At 41.6% G+C, this 25,080-nt stretch overlaps 1 protein-coding gene across 2 annotated transcripts in view; it reads right to left on the bottom strand.

Moving 5' to 3' along the window:
* The window catches only part of CSNK1A1 (casein kinase 1 alpha 1), a gene marked incomplete at its 3' end in the record, with an annotated part of 28,279 nt that extends 7,637 nt beyond the window's left edge, over window positions 1-20,642 (bottom strand). The window contains exons 1-5 of one of the 2 annotated variants that reach the window (XM_082006100.1): window positions 20,475-20,642; window positions 19,520-19,626; window positions 6,999-7,125; window positions 5,110-5,208; window positions 2,615-2,698 (exon numbers count right to left, since the gene is read on the bottom strand). In XM_082006100.1, the coding sequence (XP_081862226.1) occupies window positions 2,615-2,698; window positions 5,110-5,208; window positions 6,999-7,125; window positions 19,520-19,626; window positions 20,475-20,597 (540 nt within the window). In that variant the 5' untranslated portion in view covers window positions 20,598-20,642. The remainder of the gene's footprint in view (window positions 1-2,614; window positions 2,699-5,109; window positions 5,209-6,998; window positions 7,126-19,519; window positions 19,627-20,474) is intronic. The other variant, XM_082006101.1, reaches the window with a different exon arrangement.
* Between the last annotated feature and the right edge of the window lie 4,438 nt (window positions 20,643-25,080).

Genomic DNA, 25,080 nt, shown 5'->3' with positions numbered 1-25,080 from the left:
TTAAGCACAGACTGTACCTTCTTGCGACAAGATTTCAAGACTAGGCAAAAAAAAGTTGAGGCAGAAGTACATAAGGAACATTTCAAATTCTAGCAATCAGTCTTCAAGCTAGAAATCATCAGGCTGAGCTCCTGATGCCAACGCTGGATTAATCCTACAGGATCAGGGACTACAACCCCTACAGATTAATAAATACTGCAAAAGTAACTTGGGTGGGGGAAGGAGATGACGGAAATAAGACATAAGGTTCAAGAAATTCTCAGCAAAAGCCCATTCAGTATCACCTTAAAGGTGATTCCAGAACAGAAGATGCAGCTTTAAATGCAAATAAGTACTGGAGATTGATATGCAACATACCTGCATCCAAGACTGAAACAAAGGATCACTCTAGCACAGTGGAAGTGCTGTGAATTATAAAGTGACACTCGACATGAAGTATCAAAAGATGCTGAAAGACTGAAAGTTTCTGAATTGCATGGTAGGTATGTTTTACAATTCTGCTTGAAGAAGACTTTCTAACTATAGTAGTCTAGACAGGAAAACAAAGCTAAAAGTCTCTTAAACTACTGATGTCAGAGCAGAAAACCTTCAGTTGAAGTCTTGCTATGATTTATATGCAATCACAAAGCACAGCACTTCTGCATTTGTTGTTCTAGTGAAAGTCACCCTGAAAGCCCAGAATGCTTTGAGCAAGAGATCATAAAACCAAGTTTTTAAATCAACTACACTGGTCAGACAGTTCAGGAAAGTAGAGGTCTTGTCTTTGTTGCACCCACCACAGCTACCACTAGAGGTAGTGATTCACTTCATGAGCATGGACATACCCTCCAGCCACCAGGAAATTAGCTGTTTTGATACTAAACTCCTAAAGCAGAGAGTATAAAGCTTCTATATAATTACTATACTGCAAATACAACCTTCCTAGAAGCAAAGCCTGAACTCAAATGCAATCCCTTATTTTCTGATTAAAGATTTCTGATCTGATGACAGCCTCTGATGTATAGTTTGCAATAGCTATTTTTTCAGGGCCTTTGCCCATTAGTTTAAGCAAAATACTATGCCTTGAAAGAGAGAAAACCAAACAATATACACATCAGTCAGAATATTTTCACTGCATATTTAGTTGCAAACACTTAAACAATTCAAAGTCTTCACGTGCTTTCTGTAATCCTGGGGATCTTGCTGTTAATTAATGGAATAAAGGGACAAAGTCACAGTTCATGAATCAAAATAGTTAACAGTGGAAGTGTGCCTCTAATACATCAATAGCTGGTGTCCAGCCCTGTTTAGCACAGACATGGTGTGAATACTTTCTTCAACAGAGTTAAAAGTAAATGATGCACTGCCTCGTCCACAGCTGCTACGAGCTCTTGATATTAGACCTGAACAAGGTAATTCTGCATTCTCTCAAGAGGTATGGGTAAAACCTCTTTAAAAAAAAAAAAGAATCAATTCAGCAACACAGATCTGTTTTATGCCAGCCAAGTAACTGGGTATTATTTTATGGCACTGATTTCTCCAGGGAAGTTTACTCTGTTCTCTAACTTAGGCTCATTCTTTATTTCCCATTCTAGATGGGTGGAAGGCAAAGGAGGGAGTCCATCTTGCAAAGAGTTTAGTTGGAAGATGCAGCCTGATTTGGATGAGCACAGAATGTACTGATGTCAGCCAGCAGGAACACAGACGTATTCCCACAGATAACCTCATACCACCTTAATTCTGTTTGTTGCATGATCAGCAGGAAACTGGAGAAGTAGGGCAAGATTTTTGCCAAGAGCAACTAGAGAAGTAGATCAAAGTCTCTGCCTCAACTGATAAGAAAGTTTCAGAAGCAGATAACAGAAGCCTGTTGGCTCGTGTACAGCAGCTAGCTGCCTCGGATTTAATACATGAGGACTATCATTGTGTAAAGCTATGGACTGATTCTATGGCCAACCTCCTAAGCTCTGATTCATATTCATCAGTTTCCAGCTGTCCTGCTACTAACTGGCATATGTCTTCATTTCTCTCCAATTCATCTTCTCTTAAAGAGTCAGGAGTACTACGTTTAACACGAGAAGATAAGCTCACACTTCTCCAAGACACAGCTTATTGGAGTAATTTCATTTTATAATCACAATGGATGAAAATATGAGAGTTCTCATTACACATTCAGAAAGATTTTTTGAACAAAAACTGCAAGGGAAGGAGTCTGGCTGAAGCAATAACAGAACTTCTCCACATGCATTCAAAGACACTGCAGCAACCCTACAAGAAGGCAAGCAGACAACCCTACACAGAAGCCCTGCTATTTCGCTAGGGTGGCACGTCTATCCTTCAACACATTCAGAGTGCCTTTGAGTTTTAAAGGACAAAAATAAAACTTGCTTCTGCATCTGAAATCAAGCACGTACATTTAGCCCTTTTTAATATCAAGTTTAGAAGTAATTCCACAACTTAAACAAGCGCCACAGGGAAACATCTTAGTAATGTTACATGTTTGCCAAGTATGTCTGAATAATGCCAACATAAGAGGTGCTTTTGCAAGGTCTACATTCTCCAGAAAAAAACAAAACAAAACAAAAATAAAGCACATGAATTTGGGGTTGAGGTTGGAATAGGAGACAGTTCAGACCTGGTTTAATCCTGAGAAAGATGGGTCCTGAGAAGTACTAACAGTCATGCTTCTTTTCCTCTTCCCCACTGGAGATTCTAAACACTGAACAAACAATAGAGGGTGGCAGTGCATCAAACAGTATTGCTTACATTGCAACAATGGCCGGCGCAGACAGGCAACACCGAGGCATTCGAGAAAGAACAGGGTAGCCAAATGCCATCCTTCTTCCACCAAGCACTGTAGTTTTCAAAAAACCACGTATGTTTGTATTTTCTTTTTTAAATTTTTTTTTTTCCAAGGAGAAAATTTGAAAGATGTGACAAGGTAAATTTTAACTGTGAGCCGCTCCAAAATGGCACTGCCTTGGACCACGGATAGCAATGGTGACATTTGGCTCTACTAAAAAAGGAAATTGAAGTTTTGCTTACAAAAGCATCCTTTGGTTCCACAGACTGCCCTTCCCCCAAAAGACATTTAGAAAAAGTAAATCTTCAGTAAGGAAGAGGTAGAAGGCATTTAGTCACCTTAAAGTTTACTTTCATAAGCATGCAGGGCTTATTTCTAGCAGAGAGGAAAATTAATCTTTTAAGGTGGGAGCAAAATTTCTCCCAATCACCAAATTAAAATTTGAAAAAAATTTTTTTTTTTTTTTTAAATACAACTGAAAGGAAGCTACTGGAACAAGATTACCATGCTATTCTAGTCTGTGTGGATGATTTTCTTTAAACTGTGCATAGTCATCTCTAAAAAACCCCAAACTACACTTATGTTACAAAAAGAAACAAAGTAAATACTGTATGGTGGCAAGGGTTCCCTAGATAAAGCACTTGGTTCCAAACCGAAGCAACCTATTCCTCATTTTGCTCATGTAAACCCATCAATTTTGACTTCTGTCAAGAACTACCTCCCTACTCTCTAAAACCCTGCAACAGTGACAAAGCCAATGCCCATAGACAAGTGTTCACCACCATATCACTGCGTGGCTCCCTAACTAGTCTACCAATGGGAAAAAAAAATATTTACAGGCAATTTTGTTTTTCATTTCAGCTGATGCAAATCTAATGTGTTCCTCCACTAAAGTAAGCACAGCAGCAATTTCTAGGCCATTAATCCCCATCAAGATGAAAAAGAGTGCAGCAATGCCAACCTAGCATGACTGTGCAAAAGTACAGAAAAATGGCCCAAAAAGAATAATTGGAAATCAGAAACTAAAACTAAGAAAAAAAATTTAAAGTTTTCAAGTTATACTCTAAGTCATGCCAGAAAATTAAGGAGCCTAACTGCTCAACACAGCAGAGAAAAAGAGCTCTACAGAGTGAAAGTATGAAACTTGGGAACAAGCAAAGTTTAACAGCAACAGGATTACATAAAGACTGCCTTTCAGCTGGACTTACAAGCTTTTCCAACAATGGTTGTATCTAAACATTCAGTGCACTGCACCTCTTCAGACAAGAGCTGTTATCCCATGTTAATCAAGCTTTCCCCTTCTAATGTTCATGGCCCTGAAGTTGGCATTCATACAGGCAAACAAAGGTAAACATTTTAAATACTAGTAGTACCTAAAGAGATGAGACATTCTCAGATGGCATATAGAGAAGATAAGTGGGAATCTTGCTTCCAATAAACAGCTTAATCACATACATTTGTCCTGAAGTTAATTTCTATTAAGTAGCATGCTTAATGCATTGCCAATGCTGCCTGTCTGCCCGAGCTCAACATACAAATTGCAGGATTAAGCATATTTCACTCAAGAGAACTGAAAATAAAATAAAGAAGTTTTCTTCTATATAAGGTTTTCAACAGGAAACATGCACTTCTGACTATATTTACCCATCCAAACAAATGCAACAACTTCAGCCCGCCCCTTGCCCTGCCTTTTTTTTTCCCACAAAGTAAACTGAGAGCAGTTTTCAGTTGTACAACATGTTCATGTACTCTACAACAGTTTTCCACCAACATATTTGCATAATTTCATTTATTTACAAAGGCAATTGATCTACATGTTGGCTATTAGTTGTATCCACAATTCAGATGGCTGAAGAGTTCTCTGTACCACTCCGCCACTGCAAGATTTAATGCCCTGATGACTGGTAGGTCAGGAGCTCCCATGTTGGCACAAATTCATTTAATCCCAGCAAGTCAACCCCAAAGCCGAGATAAGATTTTACTTTATCATTGAGGAAAAAAAATGCTATTACAACAGTCATCTCAATAATGAAACTCCATCATTGAGAAAAGTAGCTAAATATTCTCCAGGGTTAGTTGATTATCTTGTTGCAAGCCTAGAAATCATCTTGCAAGCAAGTGCATCTCACAGGGTGGGTCAGAGACCCACATGTGTATGCTGCTGCATTTAGAAGTGGACACTGAGAAATGCAAGTTCTTGCATCAAAGAATCATGGTTTAGCATCCAAAACAACAGTTTTAGCAATGAGTTTTAAAAACGTTGTACAGCTTGAATCCAGTAACATAGCCATTCCTTTTGGACTTTAAACAAAGAGCATTAGACTAACCTTATTACAGTGACGCCCAATACCCATTAGGAAATTATCTGGTTTAATGTCTCTGTGTATAAAATTCTTTGTGTGCACATATTCAATTCTACTGATCATCTGCAAAAAAACAGCAACAACAAAACAGATAAGATTTCAATGAAAGCAATACAATTAACTTAAACCTTCAAGGAAAGCTTGAATTTCTAGTGTTACCTTCCTCCGCAACTTAAAGGGGTTCCTTTTTTATGCTGTTCAAATAAGTTTATCTTTCTTTTATGTTAAAATTCCATAATCTTGGTCAGGAAATGGCAAATTAAATACCTGAAACTATTTCCCAGATATTCAAGTTCATGATCTAACTACAGTGTCCTATTAAACAGTAATTTCTACTTCTTACTTCAAACAAAGGTTTTCTGTAACTTCCACATGACAATTTTAAAGCTCATCCCACCCCCCCAACCCGTCCCAATTATTCATTCATCTAGTTATTCATTCATTATCAAGTGCAACTTTTGCAGGTAACAGTTTTCATGGAGCAAGTAACAACTTGCTTGTGGCCCATACTGTGATATCTAGGCTACCATGATCCAGGAATAACAGTCAGCAATGAAGATGCAGAGAAACTCTGGCGCATCTTTATCATCATACAGACTCATGCAGTGTCCTGTGTGTGCAATCACAGCACATGCATTTATGCGGTACAGCTTTCCAGATACTAAAAACACTCTTCATGCAGTCTTTTGTGAGTTGAATGGTTAAAACATCATACCCTCAACAGCTGTTCTCCTGGCCTATGCCCTAAAAGCCAGTTCCATGCACTGGTATCATACATCCTGTCTATGTTTCCCAGATGACAACTAATTAGCGTTTGTCATTCAAAGGAATACTGCACAAAACCCATACAGATTCCCTGGAGATGCTGCAACACCCAGGCTCTAGCTAGCTAATCAGGCAAATAGCCCTCTAAAGTATACCACTCAAGGCAGCTGAGAATAGGGACAGCGGACCTTGTCTCCATACAAATGCTGTGAGCTTCCTTGGCCAAGAGCCTGGGATTCTACAAGCATCTGGCTAAGTGACAATTTGATACTAACATCAATTACATAATATCAGATGAAATTTAAACTACCATTGAAAATTCAACTTGAGAAACCTTTACTACCTTTCAAATAGCTGAAGACAGCACAATTAAGGCACTTATTAAACAGCAAGAAATAAATATGGCTGTCCATTTTGAATGCTGTACTTTCATGACCAAATTGAAAAAATCTCAATTGCTAGAAAAAGACTAAACAGATAGGTACTCCTGACGCCTTAACTAACAGACTTCAGTTTTACAGGCCTTAAGTTTAAGGTAGAGCAGCATCTCCACTAACAGCTTTAAGAACTATCTTTAAGCACCACAACCATCAAAATAGTATGTATTAGTTCATGGTCTGGTACTAGAAGGTACAGGAGGTTGTGACTGCACAGTGACATTCAATAAGAACAGACGCACAGACTTGCATGTTGTCCACCTGTCACCGCAACTGGCCAACATGTAACAGCTTTCCACTGAATCAGATCAGTCACAACTAGAGACTGCTTCAGGCCTTCTGACACCACCCCCATGGCTGGTATCAGGAGTTAAACCACCCATATTAGTCTCAATACTTCAGTAAAGTTGCACTTGTTAGATTTGCAGCATCAAGGAGTTGGTATCTGCACTGCCCTCCCACTGCAGGCCTACAGTCATTTTGCATGCCACAGCACACAGAAGCCACCATTACTTCATTCCTATATAGGTCAAGTGTTCACTTGGCTATATACAACACTGCATAAAACATTATCTAACCCCCTTAAAGAGAACCATGTTACACAAAATACTTTAAGAGTTTTAACTTCCTCACAGTAAGATTTGTACATACCTGGTCTGCTAACATAAGTACTGTTTTCATCGTAAACCTGCGAGAACAGAAGTTGAATAGGTCTTCAAGGCTGGGACCAAGAAGATCCATAACTAGAACATTGTAGTCCTTTTCTTGACCATACCACCTGCAACAAAGAATAATTATTCAGTGTTAGCAGAAATCCTACTACAGCCCAGGATACCATTAGCACTCTTGGCTGCAAGGGCACATCACTGGCTAATGTTCAGTCTTGAAAGCTAACTAAAAACTAGGGCTAGTACCGTCTTATTTTTCCTGGAAACAAAGTCTGAGGGCAAAACAGAATACACAAGCTGGCAAGTGCCTGTGCAAACATTTGATTTTCCCTTAAGAGGAAACACTACTACACTTCAGCAGCAACTGAAATACCAAACACCAAAAGCAAAATGCAATCAAAGCAGAAGCCATTACACATCAATAGAGGTGTGTGTACAAAGTCTGAATTTAAACTCATCTGCAGGACACCTTACACTCCTATCATTGTTCCCTGCATTAAGATGTTTCTGTGAAGTTGAAATGCTTTAGGCTTTGTTTCCAAGTATGACTTCTCTGCAACAGACCAAAGCAGCTCATGCAGTTAACTCATACTACCTCTTCATTCACTCATCCAAATTTAACAAATGGCAATGAAGTTCTACTGTCTATCAAGTAGAAGATAAAGGCTTTTTACCAGGTTATCATCATCATAAAGGGAAAAACGCTTCAGTGTCACAAAAGCAAAAATACCGATTTAGCAATATATCAGTCGCAGTCAGAGTGCCCTTAAGTGTCTGATATCAATTTGGGGTGAAAAATTAAATGTTACCAATGCAGTGAGAGCAAGCAGAAAACCTCCCATGCGTATTTTTCCTTCCAGTCCATGTCTAGCATTTCTATCATAGTATTGCTTTGCATTATCGGTAACTAGGGGATAGCATTTCACCACCTAAGCTGCCTGAGAAGACCTGGTATCACACCCTTCGCTTCTCTAAGTCTCAGCTGTGAATTTCTGTACTTCAAACAGGAACGGAAAAACAGAACCTGCATGTTCTTCTCTTCAGTCCCTCTGCACATTCCAGAGACCTCCAGTTAAGTGAGAGGTGTGTCTGAAAAACTGTTTATGAAGCTGTGCTGAGTACTAGTACATCACTGTAAAGATTCAATACCTTATTGATCAGAAGGCTGCATTTTGCCTTTGCTAGGCACCTAGTCCTTATGCCAAGGACCTAGTACCAGCAGTCAATGGATAAGGCATTGGCCAGCTCTCTCCTAGAGGCATCCTGAAGTTTCCAACAGTGGTGCAAACAAGATAAACCAAGAATATACCCCATAATAAGAGCATGTGGATAAAAAAAAAACCTGCCCCCCCCCCCCCCCCGATTCAGCTCAAACACAGTAATAGCTGAGTCTTAAAGACCTGTACAGACATTTTATTTCCACTTTAGGCAGTGACTCCAGGAGACTAAATGCATAGTTATCTGGAAAATAGTTGCCACTGATAAAGCTGACAAATTCCTTGCTACTCACAGGATTTCAAGCTTAGCCAGGGTAGTGGAGTAAAATATTTACAAAACCACAGAGAAAAGATCCTATATTTGGATTTGTTTCAGGAACTACCAGCCTGTACCTTCGCGCTGTCAGGATCTTAGTAGAAACCATGCACTTTGTAATGCATTGTTTTAAATTTGACAAAAGTTGTATATGAGCTGTGGATCATGCTCATTGTTCTACAGGTCAGGACCTTTATTCATTCCCTACATAAAGAGGAGATGCAGAAAATAGTATTTTGAAAACAGTCATTCAAATGAAATGTCAACAAAACAGTTTTCCTCCAACATGTTAATGATCATACCAATACTGTAAGGTATTATCAGGTTTTGCTTTCTAAAAATTAACTGAATGTAAGTTGGTTTTTTGTACATCATAGTACAACTGACTCAACTAGGAAAACATGCTGATGGTATTATTTGATAAAGTTTGTAATTTATGAAAAAGTTAGTATTCACACTGCAACCTGACACCGAGCCATGAAACACACACATGTTGAAAAGAACTGCCTAGCTAGGCCCTTTTAAGGAGTGATCAGAAGCTAGTTTCAACTGCAAGAACGACCAAGAAGACTATTTTAAAAATGCAATGCAGAAATGGAGAAAGAATCAAAATGAGATGCTGTTGAGAAAAGTTCTTAACTACAAACGAACTTCAGTTCAAGAATTACTGACTATGCCTATAAATCTACATCTGGGTTCTTATCGAAGTCACCTATGCAAACTGCTGAGTAGTTTTGAGATGGCTCTATAAACAACTCCATTGGTCACAGTTGAAAATGAAACATTATGGTCATCTACAGCAATGAAAATTGGACCAAATGACCTGCCTAGTTACTCTGTCATACGAAATTTAGGTTTGTTGTGAAGAAGTCTAAAGACTAATGAGCTGAATTGAAGCATAAGGAGTAAGTAAAGATTGAGATAAAACATGATTTTCTTCAAGAAATTAAAGTCCAGTTCAGATGCTGAGTGTAATTGTACAGTAATGGTTCAGTGCCCAGGAGACTGCAGTATAAGGGAAAAGGATCAAAGATCAGTCTTCAACTGCGCTAAGAAAATTTAGTTACAGCGTCACAGAAAAAGTGAAGCTGATGAAAACGAAGCCTACCCTGGGAGCTACATTTTAGAACGCGTTTGGTTCCTCTATAAGGATCTCTCTGCTTAGTAAGTGCAGTAATTCAGGTTGATTGCACAATCTCATTTGGCCTACTTCTGCATATGCACAAGAAAATTTTAATCTCCTGACCATTTTGCACTGGTGGAAAGCAGAATAAATTCTGCAAGACAAAGAAGTAAGACAGGACCTCTTAACACTTCATTTTCATGTGTACCTGCCTGTAATTCCTCGCAGAAGACTGCCCCATCTATTCATTTCACTACTGGCAACTGAAACTTCTGCTAGGGTGTTGGAGTAACTTGTACTTTATTTACTTTGCTAACACTGCAAAGTAAGTTTTCGTTTCCCTTGGAACATTTCCAGGGAAAATGGGATTAAAAAGTAAGGCTACATCACATCCACTCAAAATCTAGTAGCTGCTACTACTGGCAGCTCCGAGTAATAATGTTAGAATGCTTGGCTCTTCTTAGGAAACCTTGGATATTATGATACGTAAGAGCTTGGCAAGTACTCCTTACTCCCATATTCTCCTAATCAATGTAAGATGGCATATAAGCACACATTTTGGACAAGCACAAATTCAGAGCACTTTGGCATGCAAGTTTTAACACCACTGGGCTAAAGTGCAAAACAACATGGCAACTAGCTGAGCATAATTCTAAAAAAACAAACTAGTGTCTCAAAGAAATCTTCAGAAATTCTAATACTGCATCAGCCATGAAATTTGGAGTGAACTACTAATACAAAGGAATGATCCATACAAAGCCCTGGGCAACTATTAGATGACACTAGCATCTCAGAAGTGTCCCACATGTCTATGGACTTCTTTGTTAAGCACACTTGGAAATATTCTCTCTCATACTAGAGTGGAGGAAAAGCAACAGTAACAATACATTTTAAGCAGGGTGAGTTTTGGAGAGGAGTGGAAAGTGGGAGCAAGAGTTTTAACTACTTGACAGTTCACTTTGGGTGGGTAATGACTCTGCATATAGTTACGCAGATGTATTATTTCAAGAAAAGCTAAAATACTGGACTAGGAAAATTCATTATTTCTCTAATTCATTCCCACAGTGCTATATGTCCCATTACAACCTATTTCCTAAATAGAGAATTTTGATTCTGTAGCACAGGTCCATCTATACCTACTTATGTGAAAACACCACACAAAGTACAGATTATCATCAGCTTTCCTGAACAGCAGCAGTAGATGGATCTTATCGAGGACAACACAAAACATTAACAGGACAGTATTATTATGAAGAGCTAAGATTTAGCCTCAAACAGGCAGCATAACACTGCAACATCCAATACAGCTGCTAAGAACCCTAGTCCATATTCAAGCTGTAAGGCATGCCCAAGCTTACAGCTGCATGAAAAGGCTTTGTCACTCTCCCTTGCCTCATCTGTTTAAAGGCTACAGATCAAATTACTATAGATCAGTTTGAATACAGTAAATATCCTTTATGAAGCTTTCCGTCAAAGCATGGTTAAAGATCGAGCACAATGACCTTAATATGACTTCAGCAACTTGTCTAATTTAAACAACGAAGACTCACCACGTCAACAAGTTCCCAAATCATGTGGTTTAGCAGCCTGATATATTGCCCCAGTATACGCACACAGCTGAAATTTTGTAACATCTTGAATTTCAGTATTTGTAGCTCTAAGCTGAACAACTAAGTCACATGACAGTGGCTTCAAAGTATTTGGTTTCCAAATCCCATACAGTAAAGCGGGTATGGTGCCAGATCACATGACAAGTGAATGTTTACTTCAGCTCATGTGGGGTGTTGTTTTTAATTCCCTTGACTAACCTTGAGACAAGCAAGTGAAGTACTGATGCTCATCTAACACTTAGTAGCAAATACTGTAGTCAGGTCAACCCAAACTTAAAATCCTTTTCTGATTTCAGAGCTGCACCTTTCGAAAATCATACGATGTCTATTTCAGCAACTTTGCATATTTTGTAAATAATGTCAATGACAAAATAGATGTTTGAGAAAATGTTTGTTAATAGCTTGTTTTTTTCACTGAGAAAACATTTCATTTCATTATTATAATACTCTCTTCACATCTAGTGCACCTTCTTTTGAAAAGGTCAAATTGAGGTAGGCCAGTTAGCAAAGAGAGGTGAGCGAAGGGGTAACAATTCAGACACAGCCTATGAAATTATCATTTCAGACTACAGTACCACTTACACAATGTTAGTAGATATCCAGCAGTTTCATCCATTACATTGGCACTTGTAATTACAAGGTAACAAAACCAGCACAATTAAAGCTGTGCCTGCTGGTCACATGCGGAATAAAAAAAATTCTGAAAATTCACATGAAAAAATCTCAACTTCAGATTAAGATTAACTGTACAGCTAAATAAATGTACTGGTAGAGAAACTCCAAATCACATGCATTCTGAAGCCATGAAACTAGTAAAGGCATTGTCACCATCAGCATAATGGTACATTATTTTGTCTACAGCTTATTATATACAAAACCAGAACATCAGCTCAGTGTCACAAGAAAGCATTCCTACTACCAGAGCAACTATTAACAAGACCATTTTGTTCCAGCTTAATAAAAAGCTCTCCTCAATCAACACCTGCTTTGCCAGGTAACCTATCCTCCCCTAAAGGCTTCTGTCAATTCGATCACTGACTATTCCAGTGGAGGCTGTGGCAGTCTGGAATTACAAACAGGACTGCAGAAGGTCATGCTTTTATGAAACAAACAAAAAAAATCTCCTGGTGCCTCACTTCAAGGGAGTACAATGCTTCTGTGACAAGACTTGAATAGTCAAACTCAAACCTTTAGACTTCCAGAAACCTTTATAGTCACGAAAAAAAAGGTGGATTTGAACTTCTTTGACTTCTTTTGCCACTTCCATAATTCACAGTATTTGACCCTACGATTACTCCGTCTAGGTCTATGCAATTTTTCCCCAGCATTTTGGCTTTCAAACACCAAGTGGAAGAGTTCACATGACAAAAATGGAGATTGTCAGAACTAAGGTGGATTAAAAAGCTATTAAAACAAAAAGTGTATGGTGAACAAGCAAGCTGGAAAGAACTTACTACTGGAATTACCGGAAATCACCTTATTAGTAAGTTTGACAAATCGGCAGGCAGATGAAGGTGAATATGCAAGTCTGGAAGGCCTCATGAACACAAAGGGTTCAGACATCCTAGCAAAAACCAAATGACACTGAACTGATGAACACTCTGGAACTGCATTCCATTTCTGCTATCACCCAGTGATTCATACAAAAGTCTCTGAACTAGGCATTGGTCAGATAATGTGACCAAAGAGAAAACACAGACCTCCCTATAACCATATAGCTCTAATGTCAGGCATCACTGAAAAAATAGGAAATAATCACAACCAATAAAAGTACAGGTATTCTACACAGAAACCGTGAAGCAATCTGTATCAATGCTTTAAGGCACTGATGTGCAAGCCCTGTCACCAACATTCAGGAAAGGAAATCCACATCAGAACAAGGACAGAAGAGACTTGAAGAAAGATGGAAAGATGGTGACCTCTGTAATCACATATTCAAAGAGTGCAGCAAGGCAGCTTTGGAGTTAAGCAACTGTTCTTTTATCTATAAAGAGGACTGTGATAGGGAAAAGGTTATTGAAAAAATCAGGGAAGAAGTAAGTGGGAGCTGACTGCCTATGGGTACAAGCATTTATCTTTAGGCACAGAAGCTTGCTCGCTCTCCCCCCAGTGACAGAATCATGAGCACTACCATGCTAGCCTAGAAAGTTTTAACATTGTACCTGACTGATTCACAGAAAGAATAGCATGTTGTCCAAACCAGGTGCTGGATTTAGACTAAAGTGGTCCCTTCTAGTCCCATATTCTGGATTTCTCAGGACAGGAGTCTCCTAATAAATAATGATGTTTCAGACAAATTGGGAAGTATATTCTGCCTGCAAAAATACACTAATTTAAGTCTTAACAGGTACTGAAGCAACACACATAAGAAAAGTAATCTATCATCATAGCATTCATGTCTAAATTACCATGTATTTTATATTTCTAGTTTATCTCCCCTTAAGCTGGAAAAGCACTTAAACTGTTAGCCAGCTAGGAGTAATATAAATGAACTTCACATAATATGGCACGATTGAAATACCAAAGTGTAATATTTAGCAGATGTCATCTAACGTTAGTTGCCATGGTGAGTATGAATTAGGCCACCCAAGTACTAAATAAAGAAACAGCAATGAACACCCTATGCCGTGAAGTTAGACAGACTCTATAAATAAAATTCTGTATAATTTTTTGTACAGTTATAAGAGAAATATGAATATCTGAAGTATGCCAGTGCAACTCATCTCCTAAGCAGTAAGGTCATTTCGTCTGCCTAGTGTTATGTTGCATACATACTGCCATGTAGTTGACTCACTGTTTTGCTAGCTGTTTAATGAGGTAGATTAACACCTGGTAGGAAGCAAGGAGAACATAAGTCAAGTTTCTTCCATAAAAGTCAGAATGCTCAGCTCAGTTGAGAAGGTAAGCCATTAATCCACAGTAGGTATAAGAAACATTGCTGAGGGAAAGAGTGTTTCAGTAGCACCTCTGCTGATCACCTGTTCCAAATAAGAGTAACACAGAACTGAAACTGCATACTCTTGCAGCTGTTTATGAAAAGGCTGAGCTAAGGCAAGGAGAAAAAAAAAAAAAGAGCAAGATCAAAAAAGGACAGCTGCATTTCTTTTCAAACTGTGGTCTCTCTTAGCTGCTTCTAAGGAGTCCATGAAGACCAATTAAGGCAGAAGTTTAGATTGTTATAAAACATGAAGTAGATTTTGTTTAAAGACATTCATTCTCTCAGTAGACAAGTTTTAAGTATTAAAAGACTAGCTTTCAATTTCAAAAGACTAGCTTTCAATTTCACTTTGAGCTACCAGAACAAGAGGCTTCCTCATCTACTGGAGCATTTCTGCCCTTCAGTATGCAACCTCAAGTAACAAAAGAAAGTTAATTAATAGGAGGCTCTATTGCTAGAACCTTCCTCCTCATTACTTGCAGACCTATCTGAAATTATCAGCCTTACCAATGAAAGTAAAACAGAAAACTTTTCAGACTTTATCTGACTACTCATTTTGGGCTTGGTTGGTTTGCGTTTTTGGTTGGTTTTGGTGGGTTTTTTTCTTGAGGGGGGAAAGCACTGCAGGGGTTGTTTTTTGGTTTTGGGTTTGGTGAGTATTTTTCATTTTCATTTTTTGTTTGGGTGTTTTTAGGTTTTTTTATGCTGCAGGAAGTTACTGGGAAAAATTTAAAATGAAGGTGTTTGAGGTGTGTTTACAGATTTTTAAGCACTGCTTAAAGAGATCAAAACTTGAAGTGCTCAAGGAAAAATCTGTTGTGAGAACAACCTTAAAATTACCGAACTTGACCACATTTTTCCATTAACATGTATTACTCAGTGAAGATGAATATGCAGAGTCTGTTATTAAGAGATTATCCAACAACATGGCAGTAAGTAACTAGAACAACAAAAACTGTAGATGCTTTTATAGATTTCTTTTTCCAGAAACTTTACAACACGCTTCACTATTTAGAAGATTGCATAGTGATATAGGGGTGGCACTACTGAATTTCTCAACATCAAATTATTTTGCAAGAATTTACTGCATTGAAAAGTTCAGAAGTGTAAGGATTTACTTCTTCAGTTTGCAAGAGAATACTGCAATAAAATTGGTAAGTCAGTAGCTTCTGGTTTTTAAACTTACAAATGACTAAACTTAAATACCACCTTGATTAGCCTCACATGCTGTACAGTATCTCTTCATCCTTGCCCACAGAATACACACAGCATCTGTTTCACATTCACTAGGCTCTCCTCCTACTCAAGTGCAACACTTCTAATACATGGCCAATAGTCATCTGGTTCCAGCAGAGCTTTTTTCCATTTGAAACTGGTGATAAAGAAAATAAGTTATCCCATGGTGTTGTCAGGAGAAAAATCTGAAGCCCACTTTTCTTTCAAAAGTACATCTGAAAGAGTACCTAAAGGTAATCTTTGTAAAGGATATGAACAATAGTTGATAAACACCATAAATGGCAAAAATCAAGATTGGCTGTCACAGATAATTTGAAGAATTGCTTTTGTCAAGAGTGCTTTAACCGTTACACTATGAACAAAACATGCGAAAATCACCAAACACACTCTGCTGCATTCCTCCAAGCCAGAACCAAGAATTTGGGAATAAAGGTAGATAGTCCACACTAATAGGATCAGTGCCCAGTTAACAAGATTACAGCTAAAAATGCTTTGCCACTGAAAGAGAGAGGAAAAAAGAAAAAGACAGCTGATGGCTGAGAACAATGAGAGTAAGCCCAGCAGAATACTGCGGACTTTGCATTGTGTCCTAAAGGCAGATCAGATTGTTAGAATGTTAAGCCTGGTTCAAGAGCCTTTTGTGAAAAATGAAAGTAATAATTAACAAAAATTTGTGCATCAAGAACATACTACAGCTTAAAAAAATCTGTAGAGCATTTATAGGTTTTGTAAAACCCCAGAGACAAGTTCAGAAAATTTGCTACTCTTCCCAGAAACAACAGTAAGTAATGAAGTCAAAGATTTGCAGGTCTAAAAGGGTTTAGAATATTCAGAGAATAAAGACATTCCAATCTCAATTTTTGCTATTTTATGTGCAAACAATATGTTCTGTTACAGTGGGAGCACCAAGGCCTCTTGTTCACCTTCCACAACAAGTGAAGGCTCACAGTTGACCCCACAAAAGCAGCACTAAAGAACTTAACTCCCGAACTGAGATTTTGCTCATTATCTTTCTTGCAATCAGCCAGAAAGGCCATCAAATCAACCTTAAAAGCTATAAAAAAATTTGCTTGGTTCCATATATTCAAGTGACACTGCAAACTTAGTAATGATAAGATAGCATGTCTGAAATCTCATCTAAAGGGCAGAAATCAGTTTTAAGAACAGGTGCTCAAAATGAATGAGCAATCCATACCTCACCTATTATTTCAGCTTTGTGAGTTAAAGAAGCACAGCAGACCACTTTAGGAAGGCAAAGCCACATAATGCAACTTCTAGTAAGCTGATCTTGGCCACTGCATTACTTAAGTAGATGAAAAGTAGAGAACTCCCTCATTCTTAAATGAGGAATGCAAGATTATGTGCCTGTTTCCCAGATGTGTAGCACTGCGATAAAAATGCTGCTGAGCCCAGCTTATACAGCATGGCAATGGGAAAAGCTTAGAGTGATTCCTTAATTTTCTATTAAATGGTTTATTTGTGGTGGTGTTGTTTAAAGGTGTCACATTACAAAAATTTTAATAAATGTATTGAAAGATTTTCCTTCAACTTGATTCATCCTTCCAAATATACTGAGCCAAGAACAGCTTATTCCGACTTGACAGCATACCATTATAAAACAATGGCAGAACATGTAGTATCAATCACACATGCAAAATGACCTAAGTACAAAGTCATACATTCTCCCAGCTTAGCTGCTGCCAAAAAAACATGTCAGAAAAGCTTGAATTATCTGGAACAACATGCACAGTAACTTCACTCTGGTCTTAATCTTTGTAATCAGCTACTCAAAGACATATCCTTGTGAAGCATCTCAGTAGCTTTGGTAGGCCAAGCCCTCCCCTTTAGATTCAGAGTACCATAGATTCTACTTCTACTAAACACACCGCATTTTAATGTTTGTTGGAAGAACTGTGCTGAGTCCCCTGCTCAGCTTCCTCTTAAAGACAGAAAACATAAAAATGCCATTTTAGATTTCTTCAAGCATCACCAGGTATCATACAGCCAGAAGACAACTAGTAACAGAAGCCTAGTCAAAGAACCTGTCAAGCAGCATTTGGTACATACAAATAGATCTAAAATTAATGCTGCTTCTGAAGGCAACAAAAGGTACTTCCAAAAGTTTTCTGAAAGACAGTTTTCTAGAAAAATACTATGAAGACTAATACTGTGAGAACCTGAAAGTGAAAAACTTTAAGACTTACTGACATCAAATAGATCACACACCTTTACCACAATGAGTCTATGAATTAATTTGAGTTGTTTTGAGTATTGCCTCACTTGTCAATTCTTATTCAGATTCTTGTAATGTTGTATTATTGGGGGCAGGGGAAGGAAAATACTGAGGAAAAACTTAAAGATGACTGCTGTAATTGAAGCTAGAAGCAAATTTCTCAACACGCAAGACTTCCAGTATTTCAGCTTTACCTAAAACGCTCTCACAGGGCATTTTAACCAAATCCAAGAACTTACTTTTAAACAGTAGTTCACTTCTGCTACATGGAAAAGTCGAAAAATTTGCAACTTAGGCCTCATTATAGCACCAAACACTCATTCACTTTTTCAAAAAAATAGCTTAAGAATGCCCGTTTTTCCAGTTTGTGATGAAACACCTGATATCCACTTGCTTTGGCTGTTTTCCCAGTTATCCCTGTTTTAGCGCTTAACAACACTGTGATAGCTTTCCAAAATGCAATTTCTAGTCTTTCAGTTGTGAAATAAAAGCACTGATTTGAAGAAAAGAGGGAAACGGTAGTCTAAAAGACTAAATCTGTTTTCACGTAAGCAACTATTTAAGATGCAAGTGTTCCACTTAATTCAGGTATGTTTATTCTATTCCTGCAAAAGGCTGTAGTGAATGAGGACAGATGGCCCAAGGCAACACTGCCTCCTCCGCTATATAGCTCCTGCTTACAGTCAGGACTCCAGCCAGTTGTGTTTGGGTGGGGGGGAGCCATTAACCTCAGAAATGCAGACTTGTTTTAGGTTTTGTTAAAGTTACTATATGATCTAGAATAGGTCATCATTATGACCTTACAATAGACCCTGCAGGCCACTGTTGACATAGGTGCACACACAAAGTCAGGGAAGGGTTAACAGATTAAATGGAATCCACCATTTGATCCAGTATCTAAATTGAAATCATTTCTGCAGCTCTAGGAACAAAATTCCTTTACACTGTAATAGAAACATAACAAAAACTAACTTTAAAAACAATTATTAACAAAGTTTAAAAAAAGACCAACTTATCTGTACAAAGTCTTTCTGGAGAAAACTGAAGTTTCATTTAATCTGTTCTGATGCAGATTCAGTAGTTAGGAACTAACCCAGCATAACATCTCGATGATCTCAAGAGAAATAACTCCTCCTAGAGTCTGCGGAACCACTGATTTTCCTCCAGATCAGGAAATTGTTTAACACTTTTATTGAACGTTTCAGAGTATGAAACAAGGAAGCCGCATAATGAGCAACTGGGAGGGATTAATCTTGGCAGTTTAACTGTACGGAAATCCTAGTGACGCATCTGTTGCGGGTAACAGAAAGGGGCTGCCATTTCATTCCTGGTTGAGGTTCTCTGCAGTCTCAAGCCTTACAGCATATAACTATGAAAGGAAAAGATACATGCCTGAGCACGTCCCTTGTCCCAACACGAGAAGGGGGAGGGTTAATCACGTCCATCCGCCATTTTCTGAGCGGAGGAGGAAGACATGTTGGAACAAAAAAAAAAAAGGCAACAAAAGAAAGCAGCCATTTCCAGTACCGACTCGGAACTCTCAACCTCATCAAGAACATTGGCTCTCACCGAAACAGTCTCACACTTTGTTGTAATCACAAGAATTTCTCACAACTCGAACTGCTTAAGATCTCACTTTCAAAGCACAGTAGTACAGTTAAGACAAGACAGCAAGCCGGTGGGGAGGATACCCAACTAGTTGTAGAGCTTGGAATGGAGCATTTTTCCCCAAACAGCCCATTCCCCTCCAGATAGGTATCTTTTTAATGGTGGTGTCCTGCCTCACACTAACATTAAAGTCACTGTACTGGCATACATGAAAGATTCCTACCGTATATGTGGGATGCCAACTCCTCCCTGCAGAATCTTGTATAGTTTGCTTTCATACAGCAGCTGGGGATGTCTAGCCTTCTGAGACTCCAACTTTACAGCAACTTCCTACATTGAGAGGGAACAAGAATCAGAGCAGAGCGTCCACCAAGCACAGCCTTGCCACCGAGGTTTAAGGGGCACAGCACTTCAACATCCCCCACACACCCCTGCTGTAAATGCTTTTAAGTATAATTTTTTTTTAAGCTCTCGGTGCTCAACATCCTGCACTTTGTTGCGTCTTCAAATAAAATCCATATCGTGACGATTTGTACATAAATATCCTTCTCAGGTCATGAAATTGAGATGCAGATGCAAAGTCTTCAGATCCATGTAAGTGAGGAAGAACATACGTGGGTGTTCCTTCTTTACAGCTCAGAGCCATGAGGGGGAGGAAGAAAAAAACACAAGAAAAAAAAAAAGAGCTGAAGAAACAGGGGATCTTCTTTGTTTCTATCACTGCTGATGAAAATGAGATAAAGTGTTCCCCAGATCGGGACACACACGATTCTTGGGAGAGGGCCGACTTAGGCCGCTCATAAAAGACAAAGTATGTTTTCCTACAATGGTGGTCTCCTCTCCCTACCCTAGCAAGCTATGCAACTGCTGGGTGGGGGAGACCACGACCGCACGGCTCTGCTGTCGGGAGGGGTCGTGCCACCCCCCGGCCATGAAGACCCTCAGGCGGAGGAAACCTCTCAACCCCGGGGTACGCAACTTCACCCTCCCACCCTGCGGAGGGCAGCTTAGCCAGCCTGGCGAGATGGGGCCGCCCGCGACCCGGGACAAGGCGGGAGGCAAAACCAGGCTCCAAATCAACCTCGGGAGGGTTATCGCTGGTCTCCGGTTCCCCGTGAGGTGCAGAAGGGACCGTGCCGACGGGCCAAAGGAGGCGAGGGAGTACAAGCCACCCTTACCTCCCCGTTGGTGATGTTGATCGCCAAATAGATGTCCCCGAAGGAGCCCGACCCGATCTTCCGCACCAGCTTGTATTTGCCTCCGACAATGAACTCGGCCTTGGAGCCGCTGCTACTCGCCATGGCGAGTGGCGGCTGAAGGGCCCTCCCAGCGCTGAGAGGCTCGGGGGGAGAAAGAGGGCTCTATCGCCGCCCCAGAGGAGGGGGAAGGGACAGGGGAGGGAGAAGGGGAGGGGGGGAGGGGGAAGAACAAGGAAGGCTAGTTCCCGCTGCTCAGTTCCAGCCGGGCCCCTCCGGCGGGAGCCCCCCTCCGCGGCTCTGTCCCGCTCCCCGGCCGGGCTGCGCTCGGCTCTCGGCACCCTCCAGAAAGACGAGAGGCGGCCACCGAGGTGCTGTGAGGATAGGGAAAGGGAGAGGGGGAAGGGGAAGGGAAACGCAAAGCCCGCTGGCTCCGCCGGGTCCCGGCCGCCGCCGGTCCCTCACTCAGCCACCGCCGCCATCTTGTCTCTCAACCGCTGCTATCGCGGACACAAAATGCCCCCAGCCAGCAGCCGCCGCTTCTTCACCGCGCGGGGCACGCTGGGAGCGGGGCGGGGCGGCCGGCGCGCATGCGCCAGAGAAAGACCGCCCTCTTCCCACAGTGCGCATGCGCGTGGGGCTGAGCGGGCGGGGGAAGGGCTGGGAGAAGGCGGTGGTACACCCTCTGCGCATGCGCACATACCGCCCGCCCTCAAAGCCAATGACCGGCGTCGCTCTTCACCCGTTCCCAGTCCAGCGATTCGTCATCTGCTAGCTTTGCGCATGCGCACTATCGCACCCGAGCACGGGCGGAAGAGGAAGGAGAGAGGCATACGTGCCCTCACCCACTTCTTAAAGGGGCAGCTGTCCCAAACTCTGTGCCTCGAGGGTCTTGACTGGGCCTGCTCCGGGCGCTCTCCCCGTTGGGGCTGGGAGCAGGGGGGCTTCAGAAGCTGCGAGGCTCCTGCTGAGTATTCCCGGTGTCTGCTTTGCCCACCTGCCCCTGCATCTCTCACATGGTGAGGAGCTTGTCGCTAGCCTGGGCAGCAGGGCATCCGGCCTCGCTGGCTGTGAGGTGGCCATTGGGGTTAGGGAACAGGAGATAATGCCGGGGCAGAGTCACTGCTGTGACGCACGCTTCACGCTTCTTTTATGTGGGGTTGTGGCTGGGCTACTGGCACTGTTTCAAGGTTCTTATCAAATCCCAAACCCTGATCTGTGAGCGTGTTAATGGTCAGGTTTTACATACAAATGAATTGACAACAACCTGTCTCCTGTCCTGGGGCGCCCGCAGCCCCATGGGTCATAGGGCTGAGCTGAGGGCCTGGTAGCGCCTTCCCTGCTCCTGTGTACACGCATCTGCTTCATTATCCTACCCTGCTCAGCCTGCCATGTCTAACTTACCCCTCCAACCTTCAGCCTTGGTCTGCTCAGATTGCAACGTGTAGCACTGCAGATCTTGGACAGGCCTCATGCATTTCTGCTGGGTGTTTCTTAGTCCAGGTGCAGATTTAGGAAAAGCCTGAGTGGCCCTCTTACAAGGACTGCACCACAGGCAGAGCCACCCGTCCTGGTCACATCTCTTGGCCTTGCAGCCTCCACCTTCCTGTGACCATTACACTCAGCACATCTCCTTCCCAAGATCACTTTGACCCAGCAGTTTGTGCTCCAGGAGCTGTTTCTTGCTGTCTGTCAAAACGGAGATCTCCTCTGTTGCCCCTTCGCTCGGTGCTGTGAGTTTTTCCTTTGCAGGAACACAGAGCTGTGAATTCCCAGTGACTCATTATCACTCCCTGTCAGAGCGGTGTCTTTTTGCTGTGCAAGCCTACATTTGGGAAATGATTCAGTCTGCAGGAGAAAGAAAGCTCCTACAGAAATGTAGCTCATGTATGTAGAAGGAAAGTCCACTCAGGGTGTCTGCTTTTAAGGGGGGCAGTCAGAGAAACCGCTACCAGTTTCTAGTAGCCTGGTACACCCAAAGCCTTAAAAATAATAAAAAGTTTTTAAGACTGGTCTATGCACAGATTTTTGTGAATAACTAACTATTTTGGAGAAAAGTGAGATTAAGAGGTCCAGGTTAGGACACTGCTATATTGGTAGAAAGTTGTTCATATAAAGGTAGAGGAGTCCTCTTAACAGAACAGCATCCACATGGTGATAGAGGCTTATATTGCACTCACCGTGTTGCTTTCTAGCTTGGGAATAGCACTGTGGTACATTTTCTGTCTGCACAAGTGCAAAAACATCCTGGCTTGTGTCCATCTGGCTGTTAGGCAGCAAGGGAAGTCTGTCATTTGCCTGTGTTTCTTCCTATGGTGGACTCAGTCAGTTACAGCATGGCTCCATAGTGAGAAATCAGGAGGAATGAAGAGGGAAGATTGGCAGCCAGCAATGGCCTGAACTGCAAATATCAGATCCAAGTTCCCCTTGTGTTTCAGGGAGCTTAGATCCAAGGTTTTACTACAAGTGTCTCTGCATCTGTAATAAAAATAAAATGCAAAAGATTCAAAATCAGGCCGGACTGGGCCAGATGCATCAGAATGAAAACAATGCTCTGAGAGCAAGCTGGCCTCCAACTCATTCCCACCTCGGTTCTGTTAAGGAGTGTTTGCACAAGCAAGAATATCTGCACTGTTGTCACTCAAAGGGAATGTGGATCCTGTGCGGAGGAGCTCAGATACATCGCACACTAGTTAAGGGGGCTGGAGTTTCAAGGGCAAATGAGGTATCTTTAAACATCACACTCATTTCTAAATGCAGAGCCACTGTGTCCTCAGTTGCCCTCACATTGCTGTTAATGGTGATGTGCAGACAGTTTAGGACCGATGTGCAGCCTTTGGGGTTCAGTTGTTTTTAATGGTTGCTCTGGATGGGATTTGAGCAGTTTGGAGGCGTTTGGCTTGAGTCACACATCCTTGGAGGAGCTGGAAAAACAGGTCTGCAGCTCCTGGCCAGTAAACAGACCATGCATGGGTATGCAGGAGAGCAGGATCTCCTGGACTATGCAATGCTGCCACCTCCTGCCTGCCGGGGGACATCTCTGTGTCCAGGGGACACTGTTGGTGCCTGAGGCCAGGGGACATTATACAGGACAAGGACTGGTCGAGCTGAGCCTGATGCAAGTGCATCCGATGCGCACATCTTCCAAAACGCCTGCAGTCTAGTTGGGTCTTGTGCAAAAAGGACGACAAGCAATCAGCATTTGGGATTTTTTTTGTCTTGGTCATTTTTAATATGCATTCACTAATGTATCCTGCAGCAGGGATGAAAATGAGGGGCTTCAAAGGAGGATCAGTCTAGGTAATGTGGGAAGGGCTGCAGGACACACTGGAGGATAGCAGAGAGACGGAAGAAGTCAGCCAGCTAAAACCAGGACACAGAAGAGAAGACAGACCGACCAGCACAGCTGCAGCTCCATCACCCCTGGCCAGGAGCAGTGAGGATACCTGTGACCACCCTCCTGCACTGGGACCAGGAGTGTGGAGAAAACCTCCATGCCATCTCCAGCTCTGGCTGCTCCGTGAAGGAAGAGCTGGAGAGCCCCAGGCGCTAGCGTCCCACCATGTGCCACGTTGAGATGACCTCAGCCGATTTCCCATTTCCTCACTCCAATGGTTGCAGACCACATCTCTTTGTAGACTGGGGACACCATGTTGCATCCTACCTTTCAGATTTACATCTCAGCCACTCTAGGGCTCTGTTTATGTCTCCACAGCAGCAAGGAGAGCTTTGTTCAGATTCAAAGAGGGAAGGTGCACGTGTATTTCTGGGTAGGCAGAATTTAACCCAGTGAACTAACAGCACTATTCAGAGCATAAGGTTGGAAGACACTCACAGCTTGATGGGTCCTAGATGTCCAGAAGGTGTTAGATCTGGAGATGGGTCTCACCTGGTGTTTTGTCCCCTGCTGTGTCAAGACAAAGTCCACCTGTGCAAGAGTTTTTTATTTAGGCCAATGGATCTGTTCTGTCTTCATGCCATGGCGCAGGAAAATTCCCCTCTCAGCCCCTTGCAGAAAAACACATCCTGTGGCACTGTGTTTGGGGTTTGTCTTGCTGAGCAGTGAAGATACTGACAGTCTGAAAGCAGTCCTGGCCTTGTAAAAATCCTACCATGGCCTCTGCCTTGGTCCTGAGTCTTTAGGAAAGCACAGAAGTTGGTGAAGACAAACATGAACAATACCAAGATCTGCACAAACATAAAACCCATGGAGATACCGATTGGATTTAAAATTGTATCAATTAAAAGCACTGAAAATGTAAGTTGGAAGGGGAATTTTAGGCTGTGGTTTCACAGCAGCTGGCCTGATCTAATCTAATCTGACTGTCCTGGTCCCAATGCCCAACTCTGGTGGCTCGTCAGACCCTCTGTGGTCAGTTCAGCTCTCCAAGCCTACAGAAAATTGTCCAAATGGTTTCTCTCCGTATTTTCTCTGGGTTAATGTTCTGCCAGACTAGTGACTCAAAGCTCAAGGAGCTCCAGGGGACGGTGCAAGGGTTGTCCCCCATTGCCAATGACATGATGGCAGCCAAAAGACCAGATGGGAGCGCTCATACAGGAAAACTGAAGAAACATCCCCTGGTGCCTA

Source organism: Phaethon aethereus, assembly GCF_964289735.1.
Source record: "Phaethon aethereus genome assembly, chromosome: 14".
Taxonomy (NCBI): Eukaryota; Metazoa; Chordata; class Aves; order Phaethontiformes; family Phaethontidae; genus Phaethon; species Phaethon aethereus.
The sequence above is the reverse complement of the archived record's forward strand: the minus strand, read 5'-3'. Positions and strand labels throughout refer to the sequence as shown.